Source organism: Mirounga leonina, unplaced genomic scaffold, assembly GCF_011800145.1.
Source record: "Mirounga leonina isolate KUSES-001 unplaced genomic scaffold, KU_Mleo_1.0 Mir_239, whole genome shotgun sequence".
Lineage (NCBI taxonomy): Eukaryota > Metazoa > Chordata > Mammalia > Carnivora > Phocidae > Mirounga > Mirounga leonina.
In genome coordinates, this window is record NW_023270624.1 from 1671187 (window position 1) to 1692799 (window position 21613).

Here is a 21613-nt window from a genome sequence, read left to right on the forward strand (position 1 = left end):
TTACCTAACTCAGTAATGACTAATGACCCTGAGAGTAGACAGGACCATATCGTAATCAACAATTACTAGTTGTACAGTCCTGGTAACAATAACCTTTCTGTGACTCAGTAAATTGGGAATAATTTTAATATCTTCTAATGTGAGACCAAGAGGGCAGTTGATGCTTTGTAGTGCCAGCTCTAAAGTCCTCTGAAATTCCCAAACTATTGTGGTGGGCACTGTCTCATGCGGTTGCTGGAACCATCCAAAAATATCCAAATATGTCTTATCCTGAGTTTTTGTTGCATGTAAAATGAGTGTTTTAGAATCAGCCCTTTTTATAGATAACAAACTGATGCTTTTATAACTTATGAGCAACTACCAGCCTCATATTGAAAGTATGAGCATGATCACATATCATGAATTAGAGGAATAGGCCTGGATGAGTTTATACCTATCTGGGACTCAGGTTCTCTGATTATAAAATGAAACAACATATGATATCCAAGAATCTTCTAAGCTCTAAAATTTTCTAATTCTAGAATCTAAGATTAGTTTCCTTAAGGCTCCCTTCATGTCCTGATTTCTCAGACTGTAGATGAAGGGATTGACCAGGGGAGTCACCACTGTGAAGATGACAGTGGCCACCATGTCTTGGACTGAGTAGGAGGATGAAGGGTGCATATAGACCCCCAGGATTGCCCCATAGAAGAGGGAGACCACAGTGAGGTGGGATCCACATGTGGACAGGGCTCTCCTTATTCCATGGGCAGATGGCAGCTTCAGGACACTGGAGAGGATATAAGCATATGAAAGGATGATACATGTAAACGGCATCAGAAATATCAGTCCCCCCACAGTGAATGCCATCAGGTTATTGATAAAGGTATCAGAACAAGACAGCCTTAGAATGGCATAGGGGTCACAGAAAAAGTGATACACGGAATTGTTGAAACAAAACGTGAGTTGGACCATGAGAAGAGTGTGCAGGAGAGCATGTAGGTTTGTAATGGCCCACGATGTTGCCACCAGAAGGATACAGAGTTTGGGCTTCATGATCATGGTGTAGTGGAGTGGGCAACAGATGGCTACGTAACGGTCATAGGCCATCACACTCAGGAGGAACCCATCCATGTTGATGAAAGTGATGAAGAAGTAGATCTGGGTCATGCATTCCACATACGAGATAGCTTTGCTTCCCACTATGTGATTCACCAGCATCTTAGGGGTTGTGACTGATGAAAAGCAGATGTCAACACAGGAGAGGTTAGCCAAGAAGAAGTACATGGCGGTGTGGAGATGACTGTCCCCGCTGATGGCCAAGATGATGATGGCCTCATGGAGTAGAACAAACTCTAGATGAGTTTGTTCCCGATGATGGTAACCAAGTACATTCCCAAAAACAGCCCAAAGAGAACGTCTTCCTGCTCTGACTGCCCAGAGAGTCCCAGGAGAAGGAATTCTGTGACTGTAGTCTGGTTGTCTCCGTCCATGTGTGCAGGGGAGAACACGTCATCACAGGGTCAGATCATATGTCAACATTTGAGCAAATATATTTTGGAATAGTTTATTCATTTGGTTGAAAATTAACTAAAGATGGGGCGCCTGGGTGGCTCAGTCGTTAAGCATCTGCCTTCGGCTCAGGTCATGATCTCAGGGTCCTGGGATTGAGCCCCACATCAGGCTCCCTGCTCAGCGGGAAGCCTGCTTCTCCCTCTCCCACTCCCCCTGCTTGTGTTCCCTCTCTCGCTGTGTCTCTCTGTCAAATAAATAAAGTCTTTAAAAAAAAGAAAATTAACTAAAGATGAATAATCATTTTACAGGAAAACCCTCAATTTCAAGAATGCTTAATTACCAATGGCTCTCATCTCATTTATTCCACTCTTATTTACTGAGTGTCCTATATTGATACTTCCATGTGTAGTATTTAACCTAGTCTAATTTAACCTAGTAGTATTAACCTAGTCTAACCTAATTGAGATAGCTAATTTCACTTAACAGATACAGCAACTGAGGCTCAGGGTAGTTAAATGATATTTCCAAATTCATGAGACAGTAAAAGTTAGATATCCAAATAGGGTGAAGTGCTTTTTTCTGTGTGGTATTATTTGATTAGCTAACCCTTTACTGGGACAACTTAACCATGTGGCAGGCTCTGTACTAAGTGCTGTATTACGAACCTACAAATGTTATCTGTGGCATTTATATTTTCCCAGATTATGGAGAATGTGTGGGTTTTGAAAGATCTGGTTGGCAGTTTGTCTCTAACATTTTAGCTGCTGTCAAGTTGACCTAACCATAGATCACAGCTGTTGGGAAGGCTGACCTAAGCGTGCTGTTCAGGGTGCTGTGTGAAACATTCCTCTAATTTCTGATAGAAGAACAAAGGTATATTTTTGAAAATGATGTAGTCATTTATAGCATATATGTATTCAATAATATAGTCAGATTCTTTTTGCTATTGGACCAAAGGGATTTACTGATTGGTATAGAGCAAATTCGTGTGGTACCTCCAGCAGATAATCCCAGGACTAAGAAATCATTGTGGGGGAGAGGGGAGGGAGTCAAGTAAAGGAGAGGGATTGCGTTCATTACTCGAGATAACAAAGGCCTGAGGCAAAGGGGGGAAAGAGAGGCAGCGAACTGGTTTGTGATGTGACCTCCGCTGCTTGGCCAGAGGACCTTGTAGGGAATATTCCTAGGAAGTTTGTTGTAAGATACACATAAAATGGAGACAGCAAGGTGCCTATCACTGTGAGATTTCAATCAGGAAATTCAAGGGAAAAGTGCGGAGGTTGGATGTTGTTTATTACCTGGACTATTTCCCAGATCACAGGTAGCTAAAACAGTAGTAGACGGAAGCTCGAAGAAGCTCCAGAAGGAGCGTGGTTACTGTGGACTGCAGAAGTTGAGGGGTGAGGGAGATATGGCAGCAAGAAAACAAGACAGTGGCTGGCCAGCCCAGGAGAATGTTCTGGCTGTAAAGACGTGGTTTCCCATAATGGAAACAGAAGAGAAGATAAAAGAGGGACAACAGGATATCAAATGAGATTCTTGCAATCGCCTTTGGATAGCCACGAAGGCCAAATACTGAGTACAACAAGGTTAAAGTATCCCATGCTTCCTTGTGAGAGAGTTTCTATCCCAGTGTTGGGAGTGTGGGTTACATTGAGACTTACCGGGGCATCCAAGTAGCCTCCCTCTGGGACACCTCGATTCCGTGGTCACAGACAACAGTGGATGAACAATCCTAGGGAAGGAACTGCTGGGAGGGTGGAGAGTAGGGGCAGCAGAGGAGGGTCTGGAATGGCTGCCCGAAGAGCCTCTGTGTGGGGGAGGGGGTGGCTCTTGGGCAGGATATTTAGGAGCCCACAGTCACTGACCCCGACACCACTAACCTTAGCTCTCTCCTTTGTCCTCCACCGCTGCTTTCTCTGTCCACCTTGGGAGTGAGCTTGCTCTGTCCTGCCCTGGGCAGCACGCCCTGAAGCGAGAAAGGCTTGTACAGGTCAAACCAACACGTGTGTCCCCTTCCCACCTGCTTAGGTGCAGCTGGATTTCGTGTGTCTGCTTTTCCAGAGGTACATCTGTGTGTTTGTGTCCTTGTGAATCTGTCTGTTGTTGGAGGTACCCTGCCCTTCTCACCTGGCTCTTCTCTGTTGCTGGGAGATATGGAGACGCGGTCATGGGACCTCCGTGTCCACTGGCTCCTTGCTCGACCCTCGATGATGGGAGGGTCTCTGCCAGGGCTGGGGACCGAGGAACCTTTTCTCAGTAGAGGTAGACGATGTGGCTTTCCCAGGTCTGGCTTGGAAGATTGGGAGCAAATAAATAGATCTTTGTTCCCTGGCGATTGGGATTTCTTAGGGATCCAGGCAGCAATAGTTGCCAAGGTTGGGTGTCCCTAAGGTGGATTCCCCATAGCTCCGCTGGAGGCACACATGCTAACCGCTCTTTGTTCCTATTCTCTCTGGACACAGCTATTTCTGTGTGAGAGCAACTCAGCTTCGTGCTCAGACTTACTGCTTCCAATTGCCTCAAGTCTGTCTTGTGCCCGAGTCCCAGAATGTACCTCATCTCTTGCTCTGTGCCCAAAGTGGACCTGAAGAACAATCATGGAGCTGGTGAAATTGGCCCACATTCGCTCATAGCAGCTCTGTTCTGTACACTTTGCCCCTGCACTGACTCTCTCGTAGAATCCTTAAGGTTTCAGGACCCCGCATTCTTTCTTCCCTCAAATACAAAGTTTGATTTGTGAATTTGTACTAAGAAAGTAATTATTAAGAACAGAACCTCAAATCTGTGTTTTAATCTCTGTAATAGTGTGACTGTGTCCTCGGCACAGGAAACCAGAGACACCGCCTAGAGATACTCGCCTGTAGACCGGGTAGGGGTCCTGGGGATGGGGTGTGTATGTAGTCATCTAAATGGTATCTGCTGGCTATTGGAACTTGGGTGTGTGTCTCTAAGTTTGGATTTGTATGTCATACACAATGCAAACTTTTTAAAAGATGTGTTTTCAAAACTCACCTTTAAAAAAGAGGAAAAAAGAACACAAAGTTGGGCAGAGATGTTTGGGTAAAAATTGAGAGAATAAGAGTGACATTATTAATTATGGATAAAGCAGTAATTAAGTCAACCAGGAGCATAAGTCATAAAAGAGTAACAGCTTTTTTTTTAAGATATTATTCATTTATTAATTAATCTATTTATTTGAGAGAGAGAAGGCGAGAGAGAGGAGCAGAGGGAGAGGGACAAGCAGACTCCACACTGAGTGCAGAGCCCAGCTCTGGGCTCGAGCTCATGACCCTGAGATCTTGATCTGAACTGAAATCAAGAGTCGGGCGCTTAACTGATTGAGCCACCCAGGCACCCCAAAGAGTAGTATCTTATGATAATAAGGGAAAAACTCATATGAAACACCAAATGAAACAATGTAACAACAGTTTCATAAGGCAAAGGCTCATAAAAATGTTTAAAGTTTGATTAAATTAATATCTTAATGACAGACTTTAATATAACATACATTTCCCAAAATGTGATAAAGTAGTTAATAAAAAATATGGCAGAGATTTTATTTAAACAGTGAAGAAATCTGATTTAAAAGACATATATTTCCACCCTGTAAATGGAGATTACACATTCTTTTTCCAACCCAGGGAACAACACAAATATTGACCAATTTTTAAGTCTACCTCAAAGAACTATATCCCCAAACATTGATTTTATAGAATACATAATCTTACAGTCTCCATACGTAGTCAAAACTTGGAAACCAAAAATCAAAATGTAAAAAGAAGTATCCAGTTGATAAAATGTAAAACAGTGATCACAATTTTCATATCAAAAGGAATATTAAAACCAAAATGATTTCTAAATTAAAGAAAAAATTAACATAAAAACCTATGGGGAAGATGGCCTTCAATGCTTTTATTAATAATGAAGGAATATAAAAAATAAATCAATCAAGTATTGAGCCAACCATTTTTTTAAGTTTATTTATTTATTTTTTTAGTAATCTGTACACCTAGTGTGGGGTTTGAACTCACGACCCTGAGATCAAGAGTCACATGCTCTACTGACTGAGCCAGCCAAGTGCCCCCTCCCAAGCATTTTTAATGTTTAAAATTATTTTAATCAAATAAATATATTAGCACAGCTTTAAAAGTTAAACAAGTCTTTCGATGGAAAACCCAGTCCCCTAACCCTTTATCTCCCCTCTCCCCCAGGGTCCCACTGGCCTTGTAAGCACTTTTATATTTGTCTAAATAATATGCTTATAATGCTATTTTTTCATTGAAGTATAGTCGACACACAATGTTATATTAGTTTCAGGTGTATAGCGCTATTTTTGACCTTTGATTTGCAGTCTTATCTACCCTCTTCCCATTTGACAGGTGACTGTCCCATTTCCTCTTCCTCAAATCCTCCTAATAAAAGCACATCACAATTTGGGGCATATCAATATTTATTATCAACATTCTGACTCTGTTATACACTGTGGGTGTACTTAACTTTTTTTTTCTTTTTTTAAAGATTTTATTTATTTATTTGACAGAGAGAGACACAGCGAGAGAGGGAACACAAGCAGGGGGAGTGGGAGAGGGAGAAGCAGGCTTCCTGCTGAGCAGGGAGAAGCAGGCTTCCTGCTGAGCAGGGAGCCTGATGTGGGGCTCGATCCCAGGACCCTGGGACCATGACCTGAGCCAAAGGCAGACGCTTAATGACTGAGCCACCCAGACGCCCCACTTTTTTTTTTCTTACACAACTTCTGGATGTTCCTGAAATTAATCATTGCCTATTTTTTTCATTTGGTTAATTTTCATGCCTTTATTCTTCCCCTACTCCAAAATTAATTCTTCCAGGTTTTGAGTTATATTTGATAGACAATAAACAGCACCCATTTAAGGGAACACTTTGATGAGTTTTGATAGTCATGTGCAGTCATGTAACCACCACCACAATCAAGATAAGGAATGGTTCCATTATCCTAAAAGTTTTCTGGCTTCCCTCTGCAGCTAGTACCCTCCCATGACAAGATAGGTTCTTTGCATTATTATATAAATTATTATATCAGTTTGCCAGTTTCTATGGAAAAGCCTGGTGAAGTTTTGATTGAGATTGCATGGAATTTTATCAATTAAGAATTGACAGCTTGGGGTGGCTGGCTGGCTCAGTGGGTGGAGGTTGTGATTCTTGATTTTGGCTCAGGTCATCTCGGGGTTGTGAGACTGAGCCCCAGATCGGGGAGTGTGGAGCCTGCTTAGGATTCTCTCTCTCCCTCTCCTCCTTCTGCCCCTCCGTCCACCTCGTGCTCTATCAAAAAAAAAAAAAAAAAAAAGGGAGGGAGGGAGTAAGGAAGCAAGGAAGGAAAGAAAGAAAAAGAAAAGAAAGAATTGATAGCTTACTTAACAGCATTTAGTCTCCTGACCTAAGAGCATAGCATATTTCTTCATTTTAAAAGGTTTTCTTTAATTTCTCTGATGAATGTTATTTTTCGTCTTCAGTGGACAGATTGCTCACATTTTTGACAGCTTTAAACACTAAACACTTCATATTTTTATGCTACTGTAAATGGTACTAGCTTTTTAATTTAAATTTCTTACTGTTTGTTGTTATATGATTTTTTAAAAATCTTGCTCTCGAATCCTAAAACTTTGCTAACCTCACTAATTAGCTCTAGTAGATTGTTTATAATTCCACCAGAAATTCTCCATGGTTGAGTATTTTGTCCACACACATAGGCCGTTTTACTTCTTTCTTTCTAATCCAGTTGCCCTTTAATAAAGATATTTTCTGCTCACAACACTTCTGACCCCAAATGTATGGGTTTTGTCGTGTTTTTTGTTTTTTTCTTTTCCTCCCACACTGACAACTAATTCTCTAATTCTCAGGACACCACTTGGATGTCCTACAATTAAATTCAGTTCTGACACTTTCGTGACCTCACGTAGATCCCAGAGGTTAAGGGCTTGGTCCTACAAGTCTGCCCAAACCTCAGATGCCAGTTACAAGTAGTGGGTCCCCAGGTTACCCACACTCTGTCTAATTTGGTTACAAATTGAGAGTTCCATGACCTCCTCCTCAGGTTGGATAATTTGCTATAATGGCTCACAGAACTTAAGGAAACACTTTACTATTACTGGCTTATTATAAAGGATATTATAAAAGATACAAATAGCCAAATGGAGAGGCACCATAGGGATGGCCCTGAGTACACGAGCTTCTGGCCCCGTGGAGTCTGGGATGTGCCACCCTCCGAACACTTGGGTGCTCTCTGAAGCTCTCTGAATCCTATAGTTTAGGAATTTTGATGGAGATTTCATTATGTTGGCATGTTGGTTAAATCACGGGCCATTGGTGATTAATTCATAATCTCCAGTGTCTCCTCCCTCCCTGGAGGCGAGGGACTGGGGCTAAAAGTTATAACTGACTAACCACCTCGTTGGTTCCTCTGGCAACCAGCCCCTGTCCTGAAGCTAGCTAGGGGCCCACCAAGAGTCATTTCATTAGCATACATTTAGGTATGGTCCAAGGGCCTTATTATGCATAACAAAATATGGTCCTCTCTCCCCATCACTCAGGAAATCCCAAGGGTTTTAGAAGCTCTTGTGTCAGGAACTAGGGATGAAGATTAAATACATATGGCCAATTACATCACATTTTTATTTCTTTTTATTGCCTCATTATACTGGCTGGAACCTCCAGTACAATATTGAATAGAAGTGGTAAGAATATACATTCCTGTCTTGTCCCGAATTTGTTAAAATTTATTTGAGAGAGAGAGAGAGAGACGGAGCTTGAGCATGAGCAGGGGGAGGGGCCAGAGGGAGACAGAGAGGGGAAGTAGACTCCTTGCTGAGCACAGAGCTCCGCATGGGGCTGGATCCCAGGACCCTGAGGACAAGACCCGAGCCTAAATCAACCGGTTAACCTACTGAACCCCTTGTTCCTAATTTTAAGGGGAAAGTAGTCTCCCTTTCAACATTAAGTATGATGTTAGCTGTAGGTTTTTCATATGAGACTTTAATCAAGTTGAGAAAGTCTTCTTCCTCTTTTACTCAGTGGTTTTATTATGAATGTATGCTAAATCTTGTCTGTTGCATTTGCTATGTCTATTGGGATGGTTTTCCTTTTTTAGTTTGTTAATATAGGGAATTGCATGTATTGAATTTCTAATGTTAATCCAACTTTGCATTCCTGGGGTAAAGCCCATTTGGTCATATGTATTATCCCATTTAGATATGATGAGATACTGATTTTCTGAAGTTTTATCCAGGATCCCCAATGAATCTATATTCATAAGGAATATTGGCCTGTCATTATAATGTTTTATAAAATGAATTGGGAAGGTACTCACACCTTTTCAATTTTCTGAAAGAACTTGTGTCCAGTTTTATTATATATTTCTTAAAAGTTTGATAGAATTCACCAGTGTAGCCATCTGGGCCTGAAGTCTTCTTTGTGGAAAGTTTTTTTAAACTATAATTAAGTAATTAGTTATATATAGAGCTACCTCATTTATCTATTTATTGTTGGGTTAGCTTTGATAGATTGCCTTTCATAAGATTGTCCATTTCATCTGATTTATCAACTTTACTGGAATAAAGGTGTTCTTAATATTCTCTTACTATCCTTTAACTATCTTTAGAATCTGCACTGATTTACCTCTGTCATTCTTTGTATTAGTCATTTCTGTCTTATCTTTGTCCTGATCGGCTTTGCTAGAGATTCTAGTGTTTTTCATTTTCTTAGGGAACCAGCCTTCAGTTTTATTAATTTTCACTATTACCTGTTTTCTATTTCATTGATTTAAATTGTCAAAGAAAAATCAGAATCAAAAACATTTTATTCAGGATTATTGCAATAAGGGAAAGGAGTCCTAAGTATAAGAACCAGGCTTAATTCAGAATATAGCATGTGCAAGTTGGAATTTATAGTCAAGGAGCAAGGTGAAGGGCAGTGGATGGAAAGTTGCTAAGAGGGACACCAGGTATAGTGGAAGATTCTAGTTAGACTGACTGAACAGGATTCTTTGCTGAAGACAGCCCAGGGTGAACACACCTCACTTGAGGGAGGGTGGAAGTTGAGGAACCCTACCAGGGATGGAGGGTAACCAGATATCAAGGGTGGGAGATTCTGGTTAAACTGACTTTGAAGAGTTCTTGCTGAAACTGGGGTTTACAAGGAAGTACACGAGTGGGCCTAAGAGAAGGAGCTCGACTCAGGCTTTGTCCAGGAAAAATCTTCGTCAACAATCTGATCTCTATTATGTTCTTTTTTCTTCTTACTTTGGGTTTCATTTGCAACTAGACATTCATTTGTCTAGTTCGTTAAGATAAAGGTTAGTAATTGATTTAAGACCTTTCTCTTTCTTCCTCCCTCTCTCCCTCCCTCTCCCCCTTTCTCTCTTATCTCCTGCGTTGGGGGCCTTGGGGATTAAGTGGTTTTTCTATGTCAGCATGCCCTTTGCAAAATAAGAGCCATCCGGGGTTTCTGAATGGATGGGGGGGGATGAGGGGGGGTGTGTGCAGGATGCCTTTTCAGTGTCTGGATCCTTTCAGGTCAGGGAATTCCTTATAGGGTCAGAGTTTTCCAAATCTCACCGTGCCTTTGTCTGGATATGTACATGTCCGTGGTCTAGGTTCTGGGTGCCCTAGAGGGTTGAGGAATATTGTGAGTTCAGGCCATCATGCCGACTCTAAGGTGTGGAAGTCAACACTTCTTGGAGGGCTCATGTATCCTAGGGACTGAATTCAACCCTGTGCCCTAGGGATTCAGGAATCAGATAAGGTCAGGATGACTCTGAGGGCTAGAGTCTCCCAGGGACTGTAGTAGTAAGAAGAAGGATAATAAATGAAATAAAGTAGCATTTTTGCCCGTGTTTACTACGTTCAAGGTACATCCTAAATGCTTCTCTTTCATTAACTCTCAATCCTCATGTGTTCCACCATCGTGATCCTCACTTTCTGTGGATTCCGTGTTTGGGAAGTCACCTACTCACTAAAATCTATTTGAAACCCCAAGGTCACTACTCTCCTGCAATACTCTGGCCCCTGGGTGGTCATCTGCAGCCGTGCGCAGTGGGATGAAAACTTTGAGCTGCCCCGTTCCCAGCTGAGGTCAAACAAAGCGGCGGCTCTGCCTTCTTATTTTAACTTCCATACTATAAACAGGTGTCTTTTTGCAGTCTCTTAAGTGCCGCCATTTCTCGCATTTTTGTGCTTTTTTGGGTAATTTTGCTGCATAATGTGGCTTCCGAGCGAAGTTCTTGAAGGGCTAAGCGCAGGAAGGCCACCATGTGCTTTAGGGAGAAAATACTGTGCTCTCTAGCCCTTGTTCAGGCGTGAGCCACAGTGCTGTTGGCCCTGAGGTCAGTGTTAGTAAGTTAGCAGTATATACCGAAATAAGATACCTTTAAACAGAAACACATACAACAAGGTTATGTATTGATCAGTTGATGAAAATGTTGTGGCCTGGGGCGCCTGGGTGGCTCAGTGGGTTAAGCCTCCGACTCTAGGTTTTGGATCTGCTGTCAGTCGTGAGATCCACCCTAGTGTTGGGCTCTGTGCTCAGCAGGGAATCTATTTAAGTTTCTCTCTCTGATGTGTTCTGTGGGTTCTCCCTCTCTCTCTCTCAAATAAATGAATTTAAAAGAAAAAAGAAAATGTGGCTAGGGGCTCACAGGAACCTGTCTTTTGGAGCAATGGTTCAACATTCACTAACTCAGTGTTTGTAGTAACTTTATGGAACACAACTACGTCAAATAAAGAGAATCAGGGACGCCTGGGTGGCTCAGTCAGTTAAGCGTCTGCCTTTAGCTTAGGTCATGATCCCAGGGTCCTGGGATCGGGCCCCGCATCGGGCTTCCAGCTCAGCCAGGAGTCTGCTTCTCCCTCTCCCTCTCAAATGAATAAATAAAAAAATTAAAAAAAAATAAAGAGAACCAACTGTATTATTATCCCCAGATGATAAAGCTGAGGCACAGAGATATTAAGAAATGAGCCCAGGATCACATGGCATGGCAAGGGGTATAGCTGGGATTTGAACCCAGGGCTGTTTGGCTTCAGAACTTACACTCCTCCCCTCTACACCATTCTCCTTCTTGTAGCATGAGGGGATCCTGGGTGTCAGGCCTCCTTGATGGTCAGGGTTGGGGGTTGGAATCAGCATGCCCCCTGGAAGACCAGATGCCTCTAAGCCTCCCAGTCCCTGAGGGATTATGGTATTCTGGAATGGCAAGTCAAACTGGCAGTGTCTCAGCGTCCTTGCAGAGTGGGGGTAGTGGGTCAGAGTTTCTTCATAATATCAGAGCATCCTGGGGCAATCAGGCTGTCCTGGATGGCCCGGCAGAGTTTCCTTGTAGGGTTAGGGTATCTTGAGGCTGCAGGATGTTTTGGAATTCAGTGTTTGCTTGTATCCAAGCTGACTACTTGTTACTGGGTCTTAGGAGGTCAGGATGCCCTGGGGCTCGGGTTGCTCCAGGACATCACAGTCTACACTGGGGTTGGGGGAGAAAGGTGGGTGTCTTGGATCAATGCTGCTCAGCTTTAATACGGTTATGGACTAAATGTTTTCATCTTCCCCATCTCCATTCATATGTTGAAGCCCTAACGCCTGTGTGATGGCATTTGGAGGTGGGGCCTTTGATCGGGGTTAGACGAGATCATGAGGGGAGGGCCCCAGTGATGGGATTAGTATCCGGACAGGAAGAAGAAGAAAGATCAGAGGTGGTTCTCTCTCTGCCACGTGAAGACACAGAAGGCATCTGTCTACAACCTGGGAACAGAGTCTTCACCAGGACCCGAATCAGCTGGCCCCTCGACCTTGGACTTTGCACTTCCAGAACTGTGAGAAATAATTGTCTACTGTGGAAGCCACCCATCCTTGGGTATTTTGTTACGGAAGCCTGAGCTGATGAAGAGAAATGTACATTCATTTCTCCCAGGGGTTTTGTTACAATGCAGATTCTGGTTCAGTAGGACAAAGGGGGCGCTGCTGAGTTCTGCATTTATAACAAGCTCTCCTGTGCTGCTGGTGCTGTTGATCATGGGCCATATTGGAAACATCAAGATCCTAGAGGATTTTTTTTTTTTTTTTTGGTCTTAAATTGTCAGGGTGCTTTTAAAGGTTGTGTGTGAAAGATTAGTATGACCTAGGGATCCAGATTGTCCCTTCCAAGAGGGGCAGGGTGTCCTCATTGGGTCAGTGTGTCCTGAGAGGTCAGGACCTCATGGCAGGGTCAGGGGTATCTTCTAGTAGAGGCAGAACATTCTGATTTCAGTGTGTCCTAGAGAATCCTAGAGTCCTGGGGTATCAGGTTGTCTTTAAAGGGTCAGGATGCCCTACAGGTGTCAGAATGGACTTTTTGGGTCTAAGCAATCTCAAGAAGCAGAATACTGTGGGTGTCAGGGTATCCTTCTGGGTGCTACAAGGTTTCCTTGAAGAATCGGAATGTCAGGATGTGGTGGGACTCTCAGTCTCCTGCAGAGTCCACAAGTCCAAGGGGTCAGGATGCACCTGGAATTCCAATGCTCTTTGAGGGTCAGGGTTTTCTGAATGTCTGGGTGACCTTGGAAGGTCATGGAGTCCCCGGGGGTCTGAGTGAACGAGGAGGTGATGTTTGGGGGAAGAAAGCAGACCATACGTGAGAACTGCAGTGTCCTGTTGGACATTCATTCTGTGGTTCAGGTTGTCCTGTGGGGGTGGGGGTGGGGTACATCTAGTATATTCTCAGAATCAGGGCATCTAGAAGGGGCCAGAATGCACTGGTGTCTTTTAGTTTTTTAGTTTCTTGGAAACAGGTCCTTGGATATCACCCACATGCTGAGATGCCAGGCAGGCCCTGCTCCTGGCCTGCATTTGCACCCCCTTTCCCCAAGGTGGGGTTCTGAGGAAGGGTCTTAGGAGGAATGCATTTACTTCTTATCCTGCCTGCTCCCAGGAGGGGATTTAACAGGACAAAAGAACTTGGTCCTCTGGGAATACGAGCTCTTGGCCCCAGTCCCTGGACCCTCCAACTGAGCACCTTCCCTCATCCGGCTTGTGATCCTCCCCTGAAGAAGGGGGCTCTGGTGGCCAGGCAATGATTGGACGGGCCCCCAGGGGCGAGGAGCAGGTCACTCCTCCAAGGCTCAGGGAGAAGGAGGTGGTGTGGGATTGCAAGCTGGGAAAGTAGGCAGCTGAGAGCAAAGGGATAGGACGGCATCACGGAGACAGGGAGCGGAAGACAGGGGGCAGGAGACGGGGGCAGGCAGCGGGAAGTTGAGGCTCGAACGGAGAAACAGGGTCCGGGCAAGGCAGAGAGAATGCAATGATACTCAGGCAAAGGAAGGGGGAATTAGAAAAAAAATTTAGAAAAAAGGAGAGACAGTGAGAAAGGCCAAGACATCTATCTGTATCTACATCCACGCATAGAGCCAGAGGTATAAACAGGGAGAAGGAGGCGTGGAGGGGAACTGACAGACCAGAGAAAGACTGACCCAGGAGCAGAGACTTGGGGACACGGGAGACGGGACTGTCTTAGGTCTTTGTTGTTAGCCATGGAAGCGGAAGGCAGGAGTGAGCAGGGTAAGCACAAGAAGGGGCGACTTTGCAGCAGCCTCTGGCCCCAGAGCTACCCCGCCCCTGGGACTCTGACCTCCACGGTGGGTGAGTGAATCTCTGGGCTGGTTCTGAGGCAGCAGGTGGGGTGGCCGTGAGGGGTGGGGGCTCCATGCTTAGGCTCCTGGGGGGGCAGTGGTTCCCCACGAGGAAGGTGAAGAGGGGGCATAAAAAGCAGAATCCGAGAATGCTAAAACCTCGGGCATCTCAGAAAGCATGAGGAGGGACAAGTCCTGGGCTTCGCAGACAGGACCCGCAGATGGGACCCGAGCATGGACGGGCTGCTGAACAGCACCCGCGGTGGTGGGGGGGGGGGGGGGGTGAAGCTGAAATCCAGCTCCTCGCTCCCGCGCTCCCAGGTCGCCCACCGCACGGCCTCCTCGGAGGTGGGCAGCTGCAGGGGCCAGGGCTTGGGATCCCCTGTGACCAGCGGCTCCACGCATGTGTGTCCCCCAGGTGGACAGGGAGCGCTGGGTGGGAGCCACACCCTTGGTCCCCATGGGGATGGGTGCCTCAGCTCCAGACATCTCCTTTTCACAGTGTGTGCCTTCCAGGTGTTTCCTTTCGCTCCGTGTTCTCCCTTCCCCGGCTGGCTCTCAGACTAATTAGTGTGGGGGCTTAGTGAGCCTGTGGGGAGGAGAGGCAAGCCTTTCCCACGAGCTCAGGTTCCTGCAGCCCGGCAGCCGGGCCAGGGCCAGGGCCAGGGCCGGGGTAGGCGAGAAGGCGAAATGCGTGTGAGGGGAGGGTGGGCCTGAGCGGAAGAGGGAGGGATGTTTCATCTGCCCAGCTGCAGGGCCTAGGAGGGCGGGAGCAGTCTCCAGAAGGCGTGCGCTGAACGTGAGCCTGGAGAGCCGGAACGGGGGTGGGGGTGGGGGGTCATAGAGACGCGGACAGAGGAGCCCCACGGGGTGAGACCCGGGAGGCTAGTGCACGTGCCCAGACAGGGGCGCCCGGTGCCCGGGCATGTTCCGTGGGCGTGGGCATTCAGTGAAGGGAGGCAGACAGGCCCCAGGGCGTGAAGTGGGGCTGCGCAGCGTGTGTGGAGAGCAGAGCGCGGGTTAGGGCCCTCCGACGGGCGGCGGGGCGAGGCTGAGCGGCGTTCCCCGCCTGTGAGAGCCGAAGGGTTTCTGGTCGGGGCAGAGTGTGTAAGCAGCAGCGGGGCGCTGAGGAGAACGGGGGGCACAGGTGGGTCCACTCCGCACAACCTCTGCCCTCCCCTCCATCCTCAGACTCGAGCCCTCGGCCCTACAGGAGGCTCTCTGGTGCAGGAGTGCGGAGAGCAAGGCTTTCCCCCGAAGGAGGACAGAGGGGTCGCCCCCACTCCCGGCGCCGCCACCGTACCACCTTCAGTCCGGCCCAGTTGGAGCAGCTGGAGACAGCCTTTGGGAGGAGTCAGTACCCCGACATTTGGGCCCGAGAGGGCCTGGCCCGCGACACAGGCCTCAGCGAGGCCAGAATCCAGGTGATGCCCCGGGATCCCCCTCCTCTTCTGGGAAGAGATGCAGATTTGGCTCTGGAACTACTGGGGTCTAAATTCTCCTAGGCATTACAGCCGTCCCCTCAGCGTTCCCCAGAACACAGCCTCATCTGCATCGGGGATGTCCCTGGAACTGAACCCACGCTCTAACCTGGTCTAACTGGAGTTTCGACACCCTACCCGCAACCTTAACAGGGATGGGAATTCCAACAGAAATACGAAACTGTTTGCATGCATACGTAGCCTTGTCCCTAACCCATGGCCTTGAAACCCAGCCAGCCTGATGCTCCGTCCATCCGAACCATCGAGGTAGTTAATCTTAGGTGCAAACCCTACCCTAAATCCAGCCCCGTCTCTAACCGTTAAACTCATGTACAGTCTTAATCTCTAATAACCCTCGGGGACGTTTCCTGTTCTCTGTGGAGGGAAAAATGCCATTGTGTCATAATTGAGCTCTCTCTCGTGGGAAGTTGACATTTCGGACTCCCCCAGATTTGCAGTGGAACAAATTTAGACACAGGTTGGGGGTGACGGTGTGGGTCTTGCTTTGTGAAGAGGCCCAGCTCAGCTGTGCCTCTGGGAAGAGCTTTCCTTCCTCTTCGGTGTGGGAGAGGCTTATGCTAGGTACCTGAAGCTTCTGTCATCGACGGGGAGGGGGCTCTGACGTGACAGGACCCCCATATGAGAGAGAGGCTCTGACGTGGCTGTTCTCCCCCTTCCTCAGGTCTGGTTCCAGAACCGCAGAGCTAAGCAGAGGAAGCAAGAGCGGTCGCTGCTCCAGCCACTGGCCCATCTGTCTCCTGCCACCTTCTCTGGTTTCTTGCCCGAGTCCCCTGCTTGCCCCTACTCCTACCCAACACCGCCTCCACCCATGACCTGCTTCCCTCACCCCTACAACCACGCCCTTCCCTCTCAGCCCTCCACCGGCGGTTCCTTTGCTCGACCCCACCAGCCTGAAGACTGGTACCCCACCTTGCACCCAACCCCCGCTGGCCATCTGCCCTGCCCCCCACCCCCAACCATGCTTCCCCTCAGCCTTGAGCCACCAAAGTCCTGGAACTAAGGTGGGACAGGTGCTGATAAGGTAATTCCCCCAGCCCGTGGCCCCGGTGAAATGCACAGAAAGCTGGGTGGCTTCCCTTCCTTCCAAGGGTCAAGTCGAAATTTGGTGAGAGGCAGCTCAGAGATCGGGAATTTAGAAATGGGAGGTCCTGCTGAAGAAGGCCCACTGAGGTGATTAGTTGAGGGAATTTAGGGAGGTGAACCTTCTAGAAGATAGAGGTAAAAAGCCTCAGTGGTGGTGTCCGGTGGAAGGGTGGATATTGATGGAAGCAACTTGAGTAATTGTTGCTGCTGGTGAATGGAAGTGACTGAACATGATAGAACTTTCGGGGCTTCGTTGATTAAGATCACAGTTGGAAGATCTTCACCCAGCGGTTTCTAGCTGATTTCAATAAGGCTTTTGATTCAAAGTCCACCTGTTCATCCTTTCCCCGTCACCCACCCCACCACCCAAATCAGTCATTAACTTTTGTTCATTAATGTTCTACAAATACATCTTGAATTTCTTTCTCTCTTTTCCATTCTAGCAAACACTTTGCCTTTTCCGACCCCCTGTCTTCTAACTAATCCTCCTCAGTGGCTCCCTTAGTCCAGCCTTTCCCATTGCCAACAGGACCCTGCAAATCTGATCACCACAGAACAGCTCTCCAATGTCTTACAAACAATAAATAAGATCTGAGTCTTCGACATGACTTTGAAATCGACTGCATGTCATAACATATGTGGTTTCTAATAGAGAAGAAACCATTTGATTCAGGGCTGACTTTTCCAAATGCCAACCATGAGTCTTAAGGCTCGCAAGAGGTCATTCCCAGGAAAGAACCTGCCGTGAAGTGCCTTGGTCTGAGCCCTCCTGGCAGAAACGTGGTGCAGCCTTGTTGTGGTACCACTTACATATCATAAGGCTTATAATGTACTTATTTACTCATAATGGGCTTACTTACATGTAGGCCCACCTCACTTATCGGTAGGCCCATAGAAAAATTCTGAGTGAACAAGCCCCTAGGGATGGGTATTCCATGTTGTTTATGGAATTTTACATTTTTAAAAGTCTGGAGTCAAAACCTCTGTGCTGTACCTTTGCCCTCCCATTAATGATCTCCTTGGGCCAGGCTGCCTTCTAGAAACATTACACCAGCCTCCAAAATTCCCCAAGTGTTGGCTTTAGCACATCCTTGTTGCCCTGTACCATTCTGATGCTCTTGTCCACTGAGAGTGATGTCTCCTTGTTGCTTATTTGTAAGCTTTCATTTACTCAGTTGCTAGCGAGAGGTAAAATAGTTTCATGTTTATTGGCAATTTGTAGGTTTCCTGCCTTGCTTCTTGGAGGTATCTGTGTATTTGTTTATTGGTAGAGTCATTTTTTATTAGTGATTGAGAGCACTTTGTGCAGTAGGGACAGAAATATCTATTTAGATGTGTTGCGGCTGTTTTTGGCTATTTCTGTTACTTGTGTTCTAGCCTTTCTGAGCAAGGCTTTCCTGAGAGAATTAAGCTGTAGGTACCTGTCATGTGTAACTTCTGTTTTCAGCACCTGGAATGCTACCAGTTAGGTAGAATTGGTAGAACTTGAGAAAGTATTCACCCTGTTCATTCTCTGTGTTGTGTGGTTTGGATGAGGAACCCCAGCCGAGACCTCTCCCCTTGTTTTTACCAGCTCCACCCACATTTTCTCCACTATTTGATCAAAGTGTTACACTTGAATCATCTGAACTTTATTTTAGGATGCGCAGTCATGCCAAGTAGTCATGTAATTTCCTCTCAACCTGCTAGCCAGTCTTACCGGTGTAACGTTGATTTGCAAAGTCCTGCTTTTTCACACACTAAGTTCTCCTTTATACACAGGACCGCTGTAGACGCCTGGTTCTTTTCCATCAATTAGCTTGTCTCTTCTGGCATCACCACCACCACCATCGGGTTTTCATTATGCAAAATTTAAGGATTATTGATATCTTTAAAATCTTAAATCGTCTTATCCAAACACAGATGTGTCCTGTCATTTTTTCCAGACTCTTCTTATGTCATCCAGGAATTGCATGCATATACCTAAAACAAATCTTAATAGGAGTTCTATAAATTACAAAAATAATATATACTCTTTGTAACAAGTCTACTCAATGTAGCATATATATAACATATATGACAGTATATTTATATGTATATTAGCCTGGATTAACCACAAAAGCCTTATGCTGAGCAAAAAAACCTTTTTTTCCCCCAGAAAAGTACCTTCACTGTATCATACCATTTATATAAAGTTTTAACGGTGCAAAATGATTTTAAAAGTGATAAAAATTTAAATGCATATTAGGATGCATATATATTAAGTAAAAACTGAAGACCAGCAGTTTCTGGAGGACGTTTGCACCCTACGGGCCCCTTCTCTCTGCTCACCTGGGAACCCCGGTGCCTCCAGTGTGGGAGAATGACCTGGCAGGATGGAGCCTTCAAGGTTAACACGGCATCACAGAGGCCTGGCAGGTTTTCTTGTAAAGCCCAGGTGGAAGGGCAGGGTGCACCTCAACTCTTCTCCTTTCCCTGTGCTCCCTTCTCGGTAGAAGAGATACTCTTAAAACTGGCAGAGGGTTGGAAGCTGCCCTAATTGGGAATTAAAGAAAAGAAAAGGGCGAGCTCAGCTGGCTGAGTCAGTAGAGCATGTGACTCTTGATCTCAGGGTCGTGAGTTCGAGCCCCATGTTGGGTGTAGAGATTACCTAAAAAATAAATGAATAAACTTAAAAAAAAAGAAAAAGAACTGTCCTTCAAGCAGTAACAGCCCCTCCCTCCTCCCCGCCAACCAGAGGGGAGATGCAGCTATACGAGGGAGAAAAGATCAGGGATTCATCTTTGCGTTGTGAAATCAAAATACCTGGTCTTTCAGGAAGATTCCCAGCAGGATCCGAATCCCAGTTTAGAAAACGGAAGCACTTGGAGCATGAAAAGGGGCGTGGGGAAGTTCTGGGGTTGCCTGGCCGGGCGCGTGGCTCCAGGGCACGGCGTGATGCACAGCCGAAGACCCAGGGGCTGGACCGCAGAGTCCCCGGCGCCGCCGCGAGGGGACTGCGAGGCTCGGTCGCGAAGACCCCTGTGGTGGGGCCTGGGAGCGCGCGGGGAGAGCACAGGCAGTGCGCACGCGGGGTCCAAGCGGGCCCCTGCGGGCGGCAGGTGCGGTCTACGCAACCTGGGCGACTGGCGATCGCAATTTAACAACCAGGCGTAAGAAAGCAGAGGTTGTAAAACATTCAGCTGCCGTGAGAACCCTCGATTGCCAGGAGCATTCCAGGGAGGGACCGGCTGGAACCGGCAGGACGCCAGGTCGGGGCCGCTTCCGGCGCCACCGGCCTCAGCTTACCCTGGAGCGCGGAGCTCGAGGGCAGTGCGTTTCCACAGGCTTCACCCCTTCTCGGCGGGAGTTTGGCGCATCGCTGGCCTGTGGGCCGTCTGGCCAGCGCACGCCGTACCTGGCCGCCTTGCAGGATGCAGCTCTCAGGCTCAGAGTTCGCAGTCCCCGAAACATGGCCAGCGCGTCACCCCTGACAGCAAGTCTTGAGAAGACTTTACAGGCGCATTTTCAGTTTTCCTTCAGAATGGGGACGCCTGGCTCCCGAGATTGGCAAGAGGACAAGTGAAGACCAGCCCCCTGCTCAATGCTTGCCTGACATCTCTACCAGCCCCTGCTCCTTCCTGTACCACGAAAGACCTCTCCAGTTCGAGGGCGTACTCAGACTGCACGTCAAGGTGCCGTCTACACCACTCACCCACGCAAACAGCGCCCCCCTTTGGCTCCCCGGGGACCAAGGCTCAGCCTGCTTTTGGGAGGATGGAACTGGGGAATACATCTTGCAGACCCTATAAAGGGGATCAGTGCCATTCAGGCAGGGAATCACCATACTGGGGGATCTGGGTATGAGACCTAATTGGGAAAGGGGGCTGGGACTGGGACCCTGAGAACTTCTCACCAGGTGGAGGGGGACCAGAGAGGGCCCTCCAAGTGCTGGGCCCACACTAGGGGCCAGGTGCCAGGCTCTCAGATTGTACTGGGTGGGTGTCCCCCCACCCAGGAGCTTATCAGACCTCTCACTATTTTCCAAGTTTTCCCAGTACCCTTGGAATTAAAACCCCCACTCTCTCTTTGCTGAGCTAGGTGCAAAAGGTGAGCCCAAAGTCCCAGTAACAAGAGGGGCTCTGAGAATTTGCCCCTTTTGTATTTGGGTAGTTAGTTTCAGAATTTTCCAAGTTCCTGCTCCACTGAGGTCCCTCCTCCCTTCCCTCCCACCAGCCCCTGAGATTTACCCCCTTAACACTGGGCATCTAAAGGATGCCCAACTAAGAAGCCCAAGTGGGATCAGGGTAGGGGTGAGCTCCACGGGGTGACTCATTGAGGGTGAGTGTGTGTGTGTGTGTGTGTGTGTGTGTGTGTGTGTTTGGGACTGCAGTGTCTGAATAGGCCTAGGAGGCCACATGGCCAAAGGCTTTGGGGTTTAGAGTACTCAAACCGTGCCCTTATCAATTTATTTGCAGGACTCCTGGGTCCATCTGAACCCTAGTGTCCTTGTACCAGCAAATGGGAGCTGGAGAGCTGGTGTAGGGTATCCCAACTAGCAGCCAAAACACCTCTGGGAGATTCTGGCATTTTCTAGGATGAGATGAGCCCATGTGCCCCAGGGTCAGGGGAACACGGACCCCTCAAGAACTCGGGCCTGGGACCTAAGGTTGGGCAGGTGAGGGAAGTGAAGGGGGTGCACATGGGTGTAGACAGCTGCCTCTCCACCACATAGGCCCTTCAGCCACAGGGACAGGGACCCCAAGGTCAGAGAAGTCAGGTCCCCTTGCCCATCTCCAGAAGACAGAACTGACCCTTGAGCAAGCCACCTACGCTCAGAGCAGTGGGGAAGAGTCAACTAACTGCTCAGTGCTCATGACTCCCACTACCAACTCCCCCTGCACTGTTCTAAACACTTCTGCTTTTTTGTTAAGACTCCTCAGATACGGC

The 21613-nt window shown here is 47.2% G+C and overlaps 2 protein-coding genes across 2 annotated transcripts; one reads left to right on the forward strand and one right to left on the reverse strand.

Annotated features, from left to right (window-relative positions):
- Positions 1-501: 501 nt before the first annotated feature.
- Positions 502-1472, reverse strand: LOC118026456 (olfactory receptor 1361-like). Its single transcript, XM_035029318.1, has 2 exons — positions 1343-1472; positions 502-1310 (listed from the first exon to the last, which is right to left on the reverse strand). Exons 1-2 carry the CDS (start codon positions 1470-1472, stop codon positions 502-504), a joined length of 939 nt encoding a protein of 312 aa, XP_034885209.1.
- Positions 1473-14021: 12549 nt separating this feature from the next.
- On the forward strand, positions 14022-16622 carry PROP1 (PROP paired-like homeobox 1). Its single transcript, XM_035029335.1, has 3 exons — positions 14022-14130; positions 15312-15544; positions 16284-16622. The coding sequence occupies exons 1-3, from the start codon at positions 14022-14024 to the stop codon at positions 16620-16622; spliced, it is 681 nt and encodes a 226-aa protein (XP_034885226.1).
- The last annotated feature ends 4991 nt before the right edge of the window (positions 16623-21613 follow it).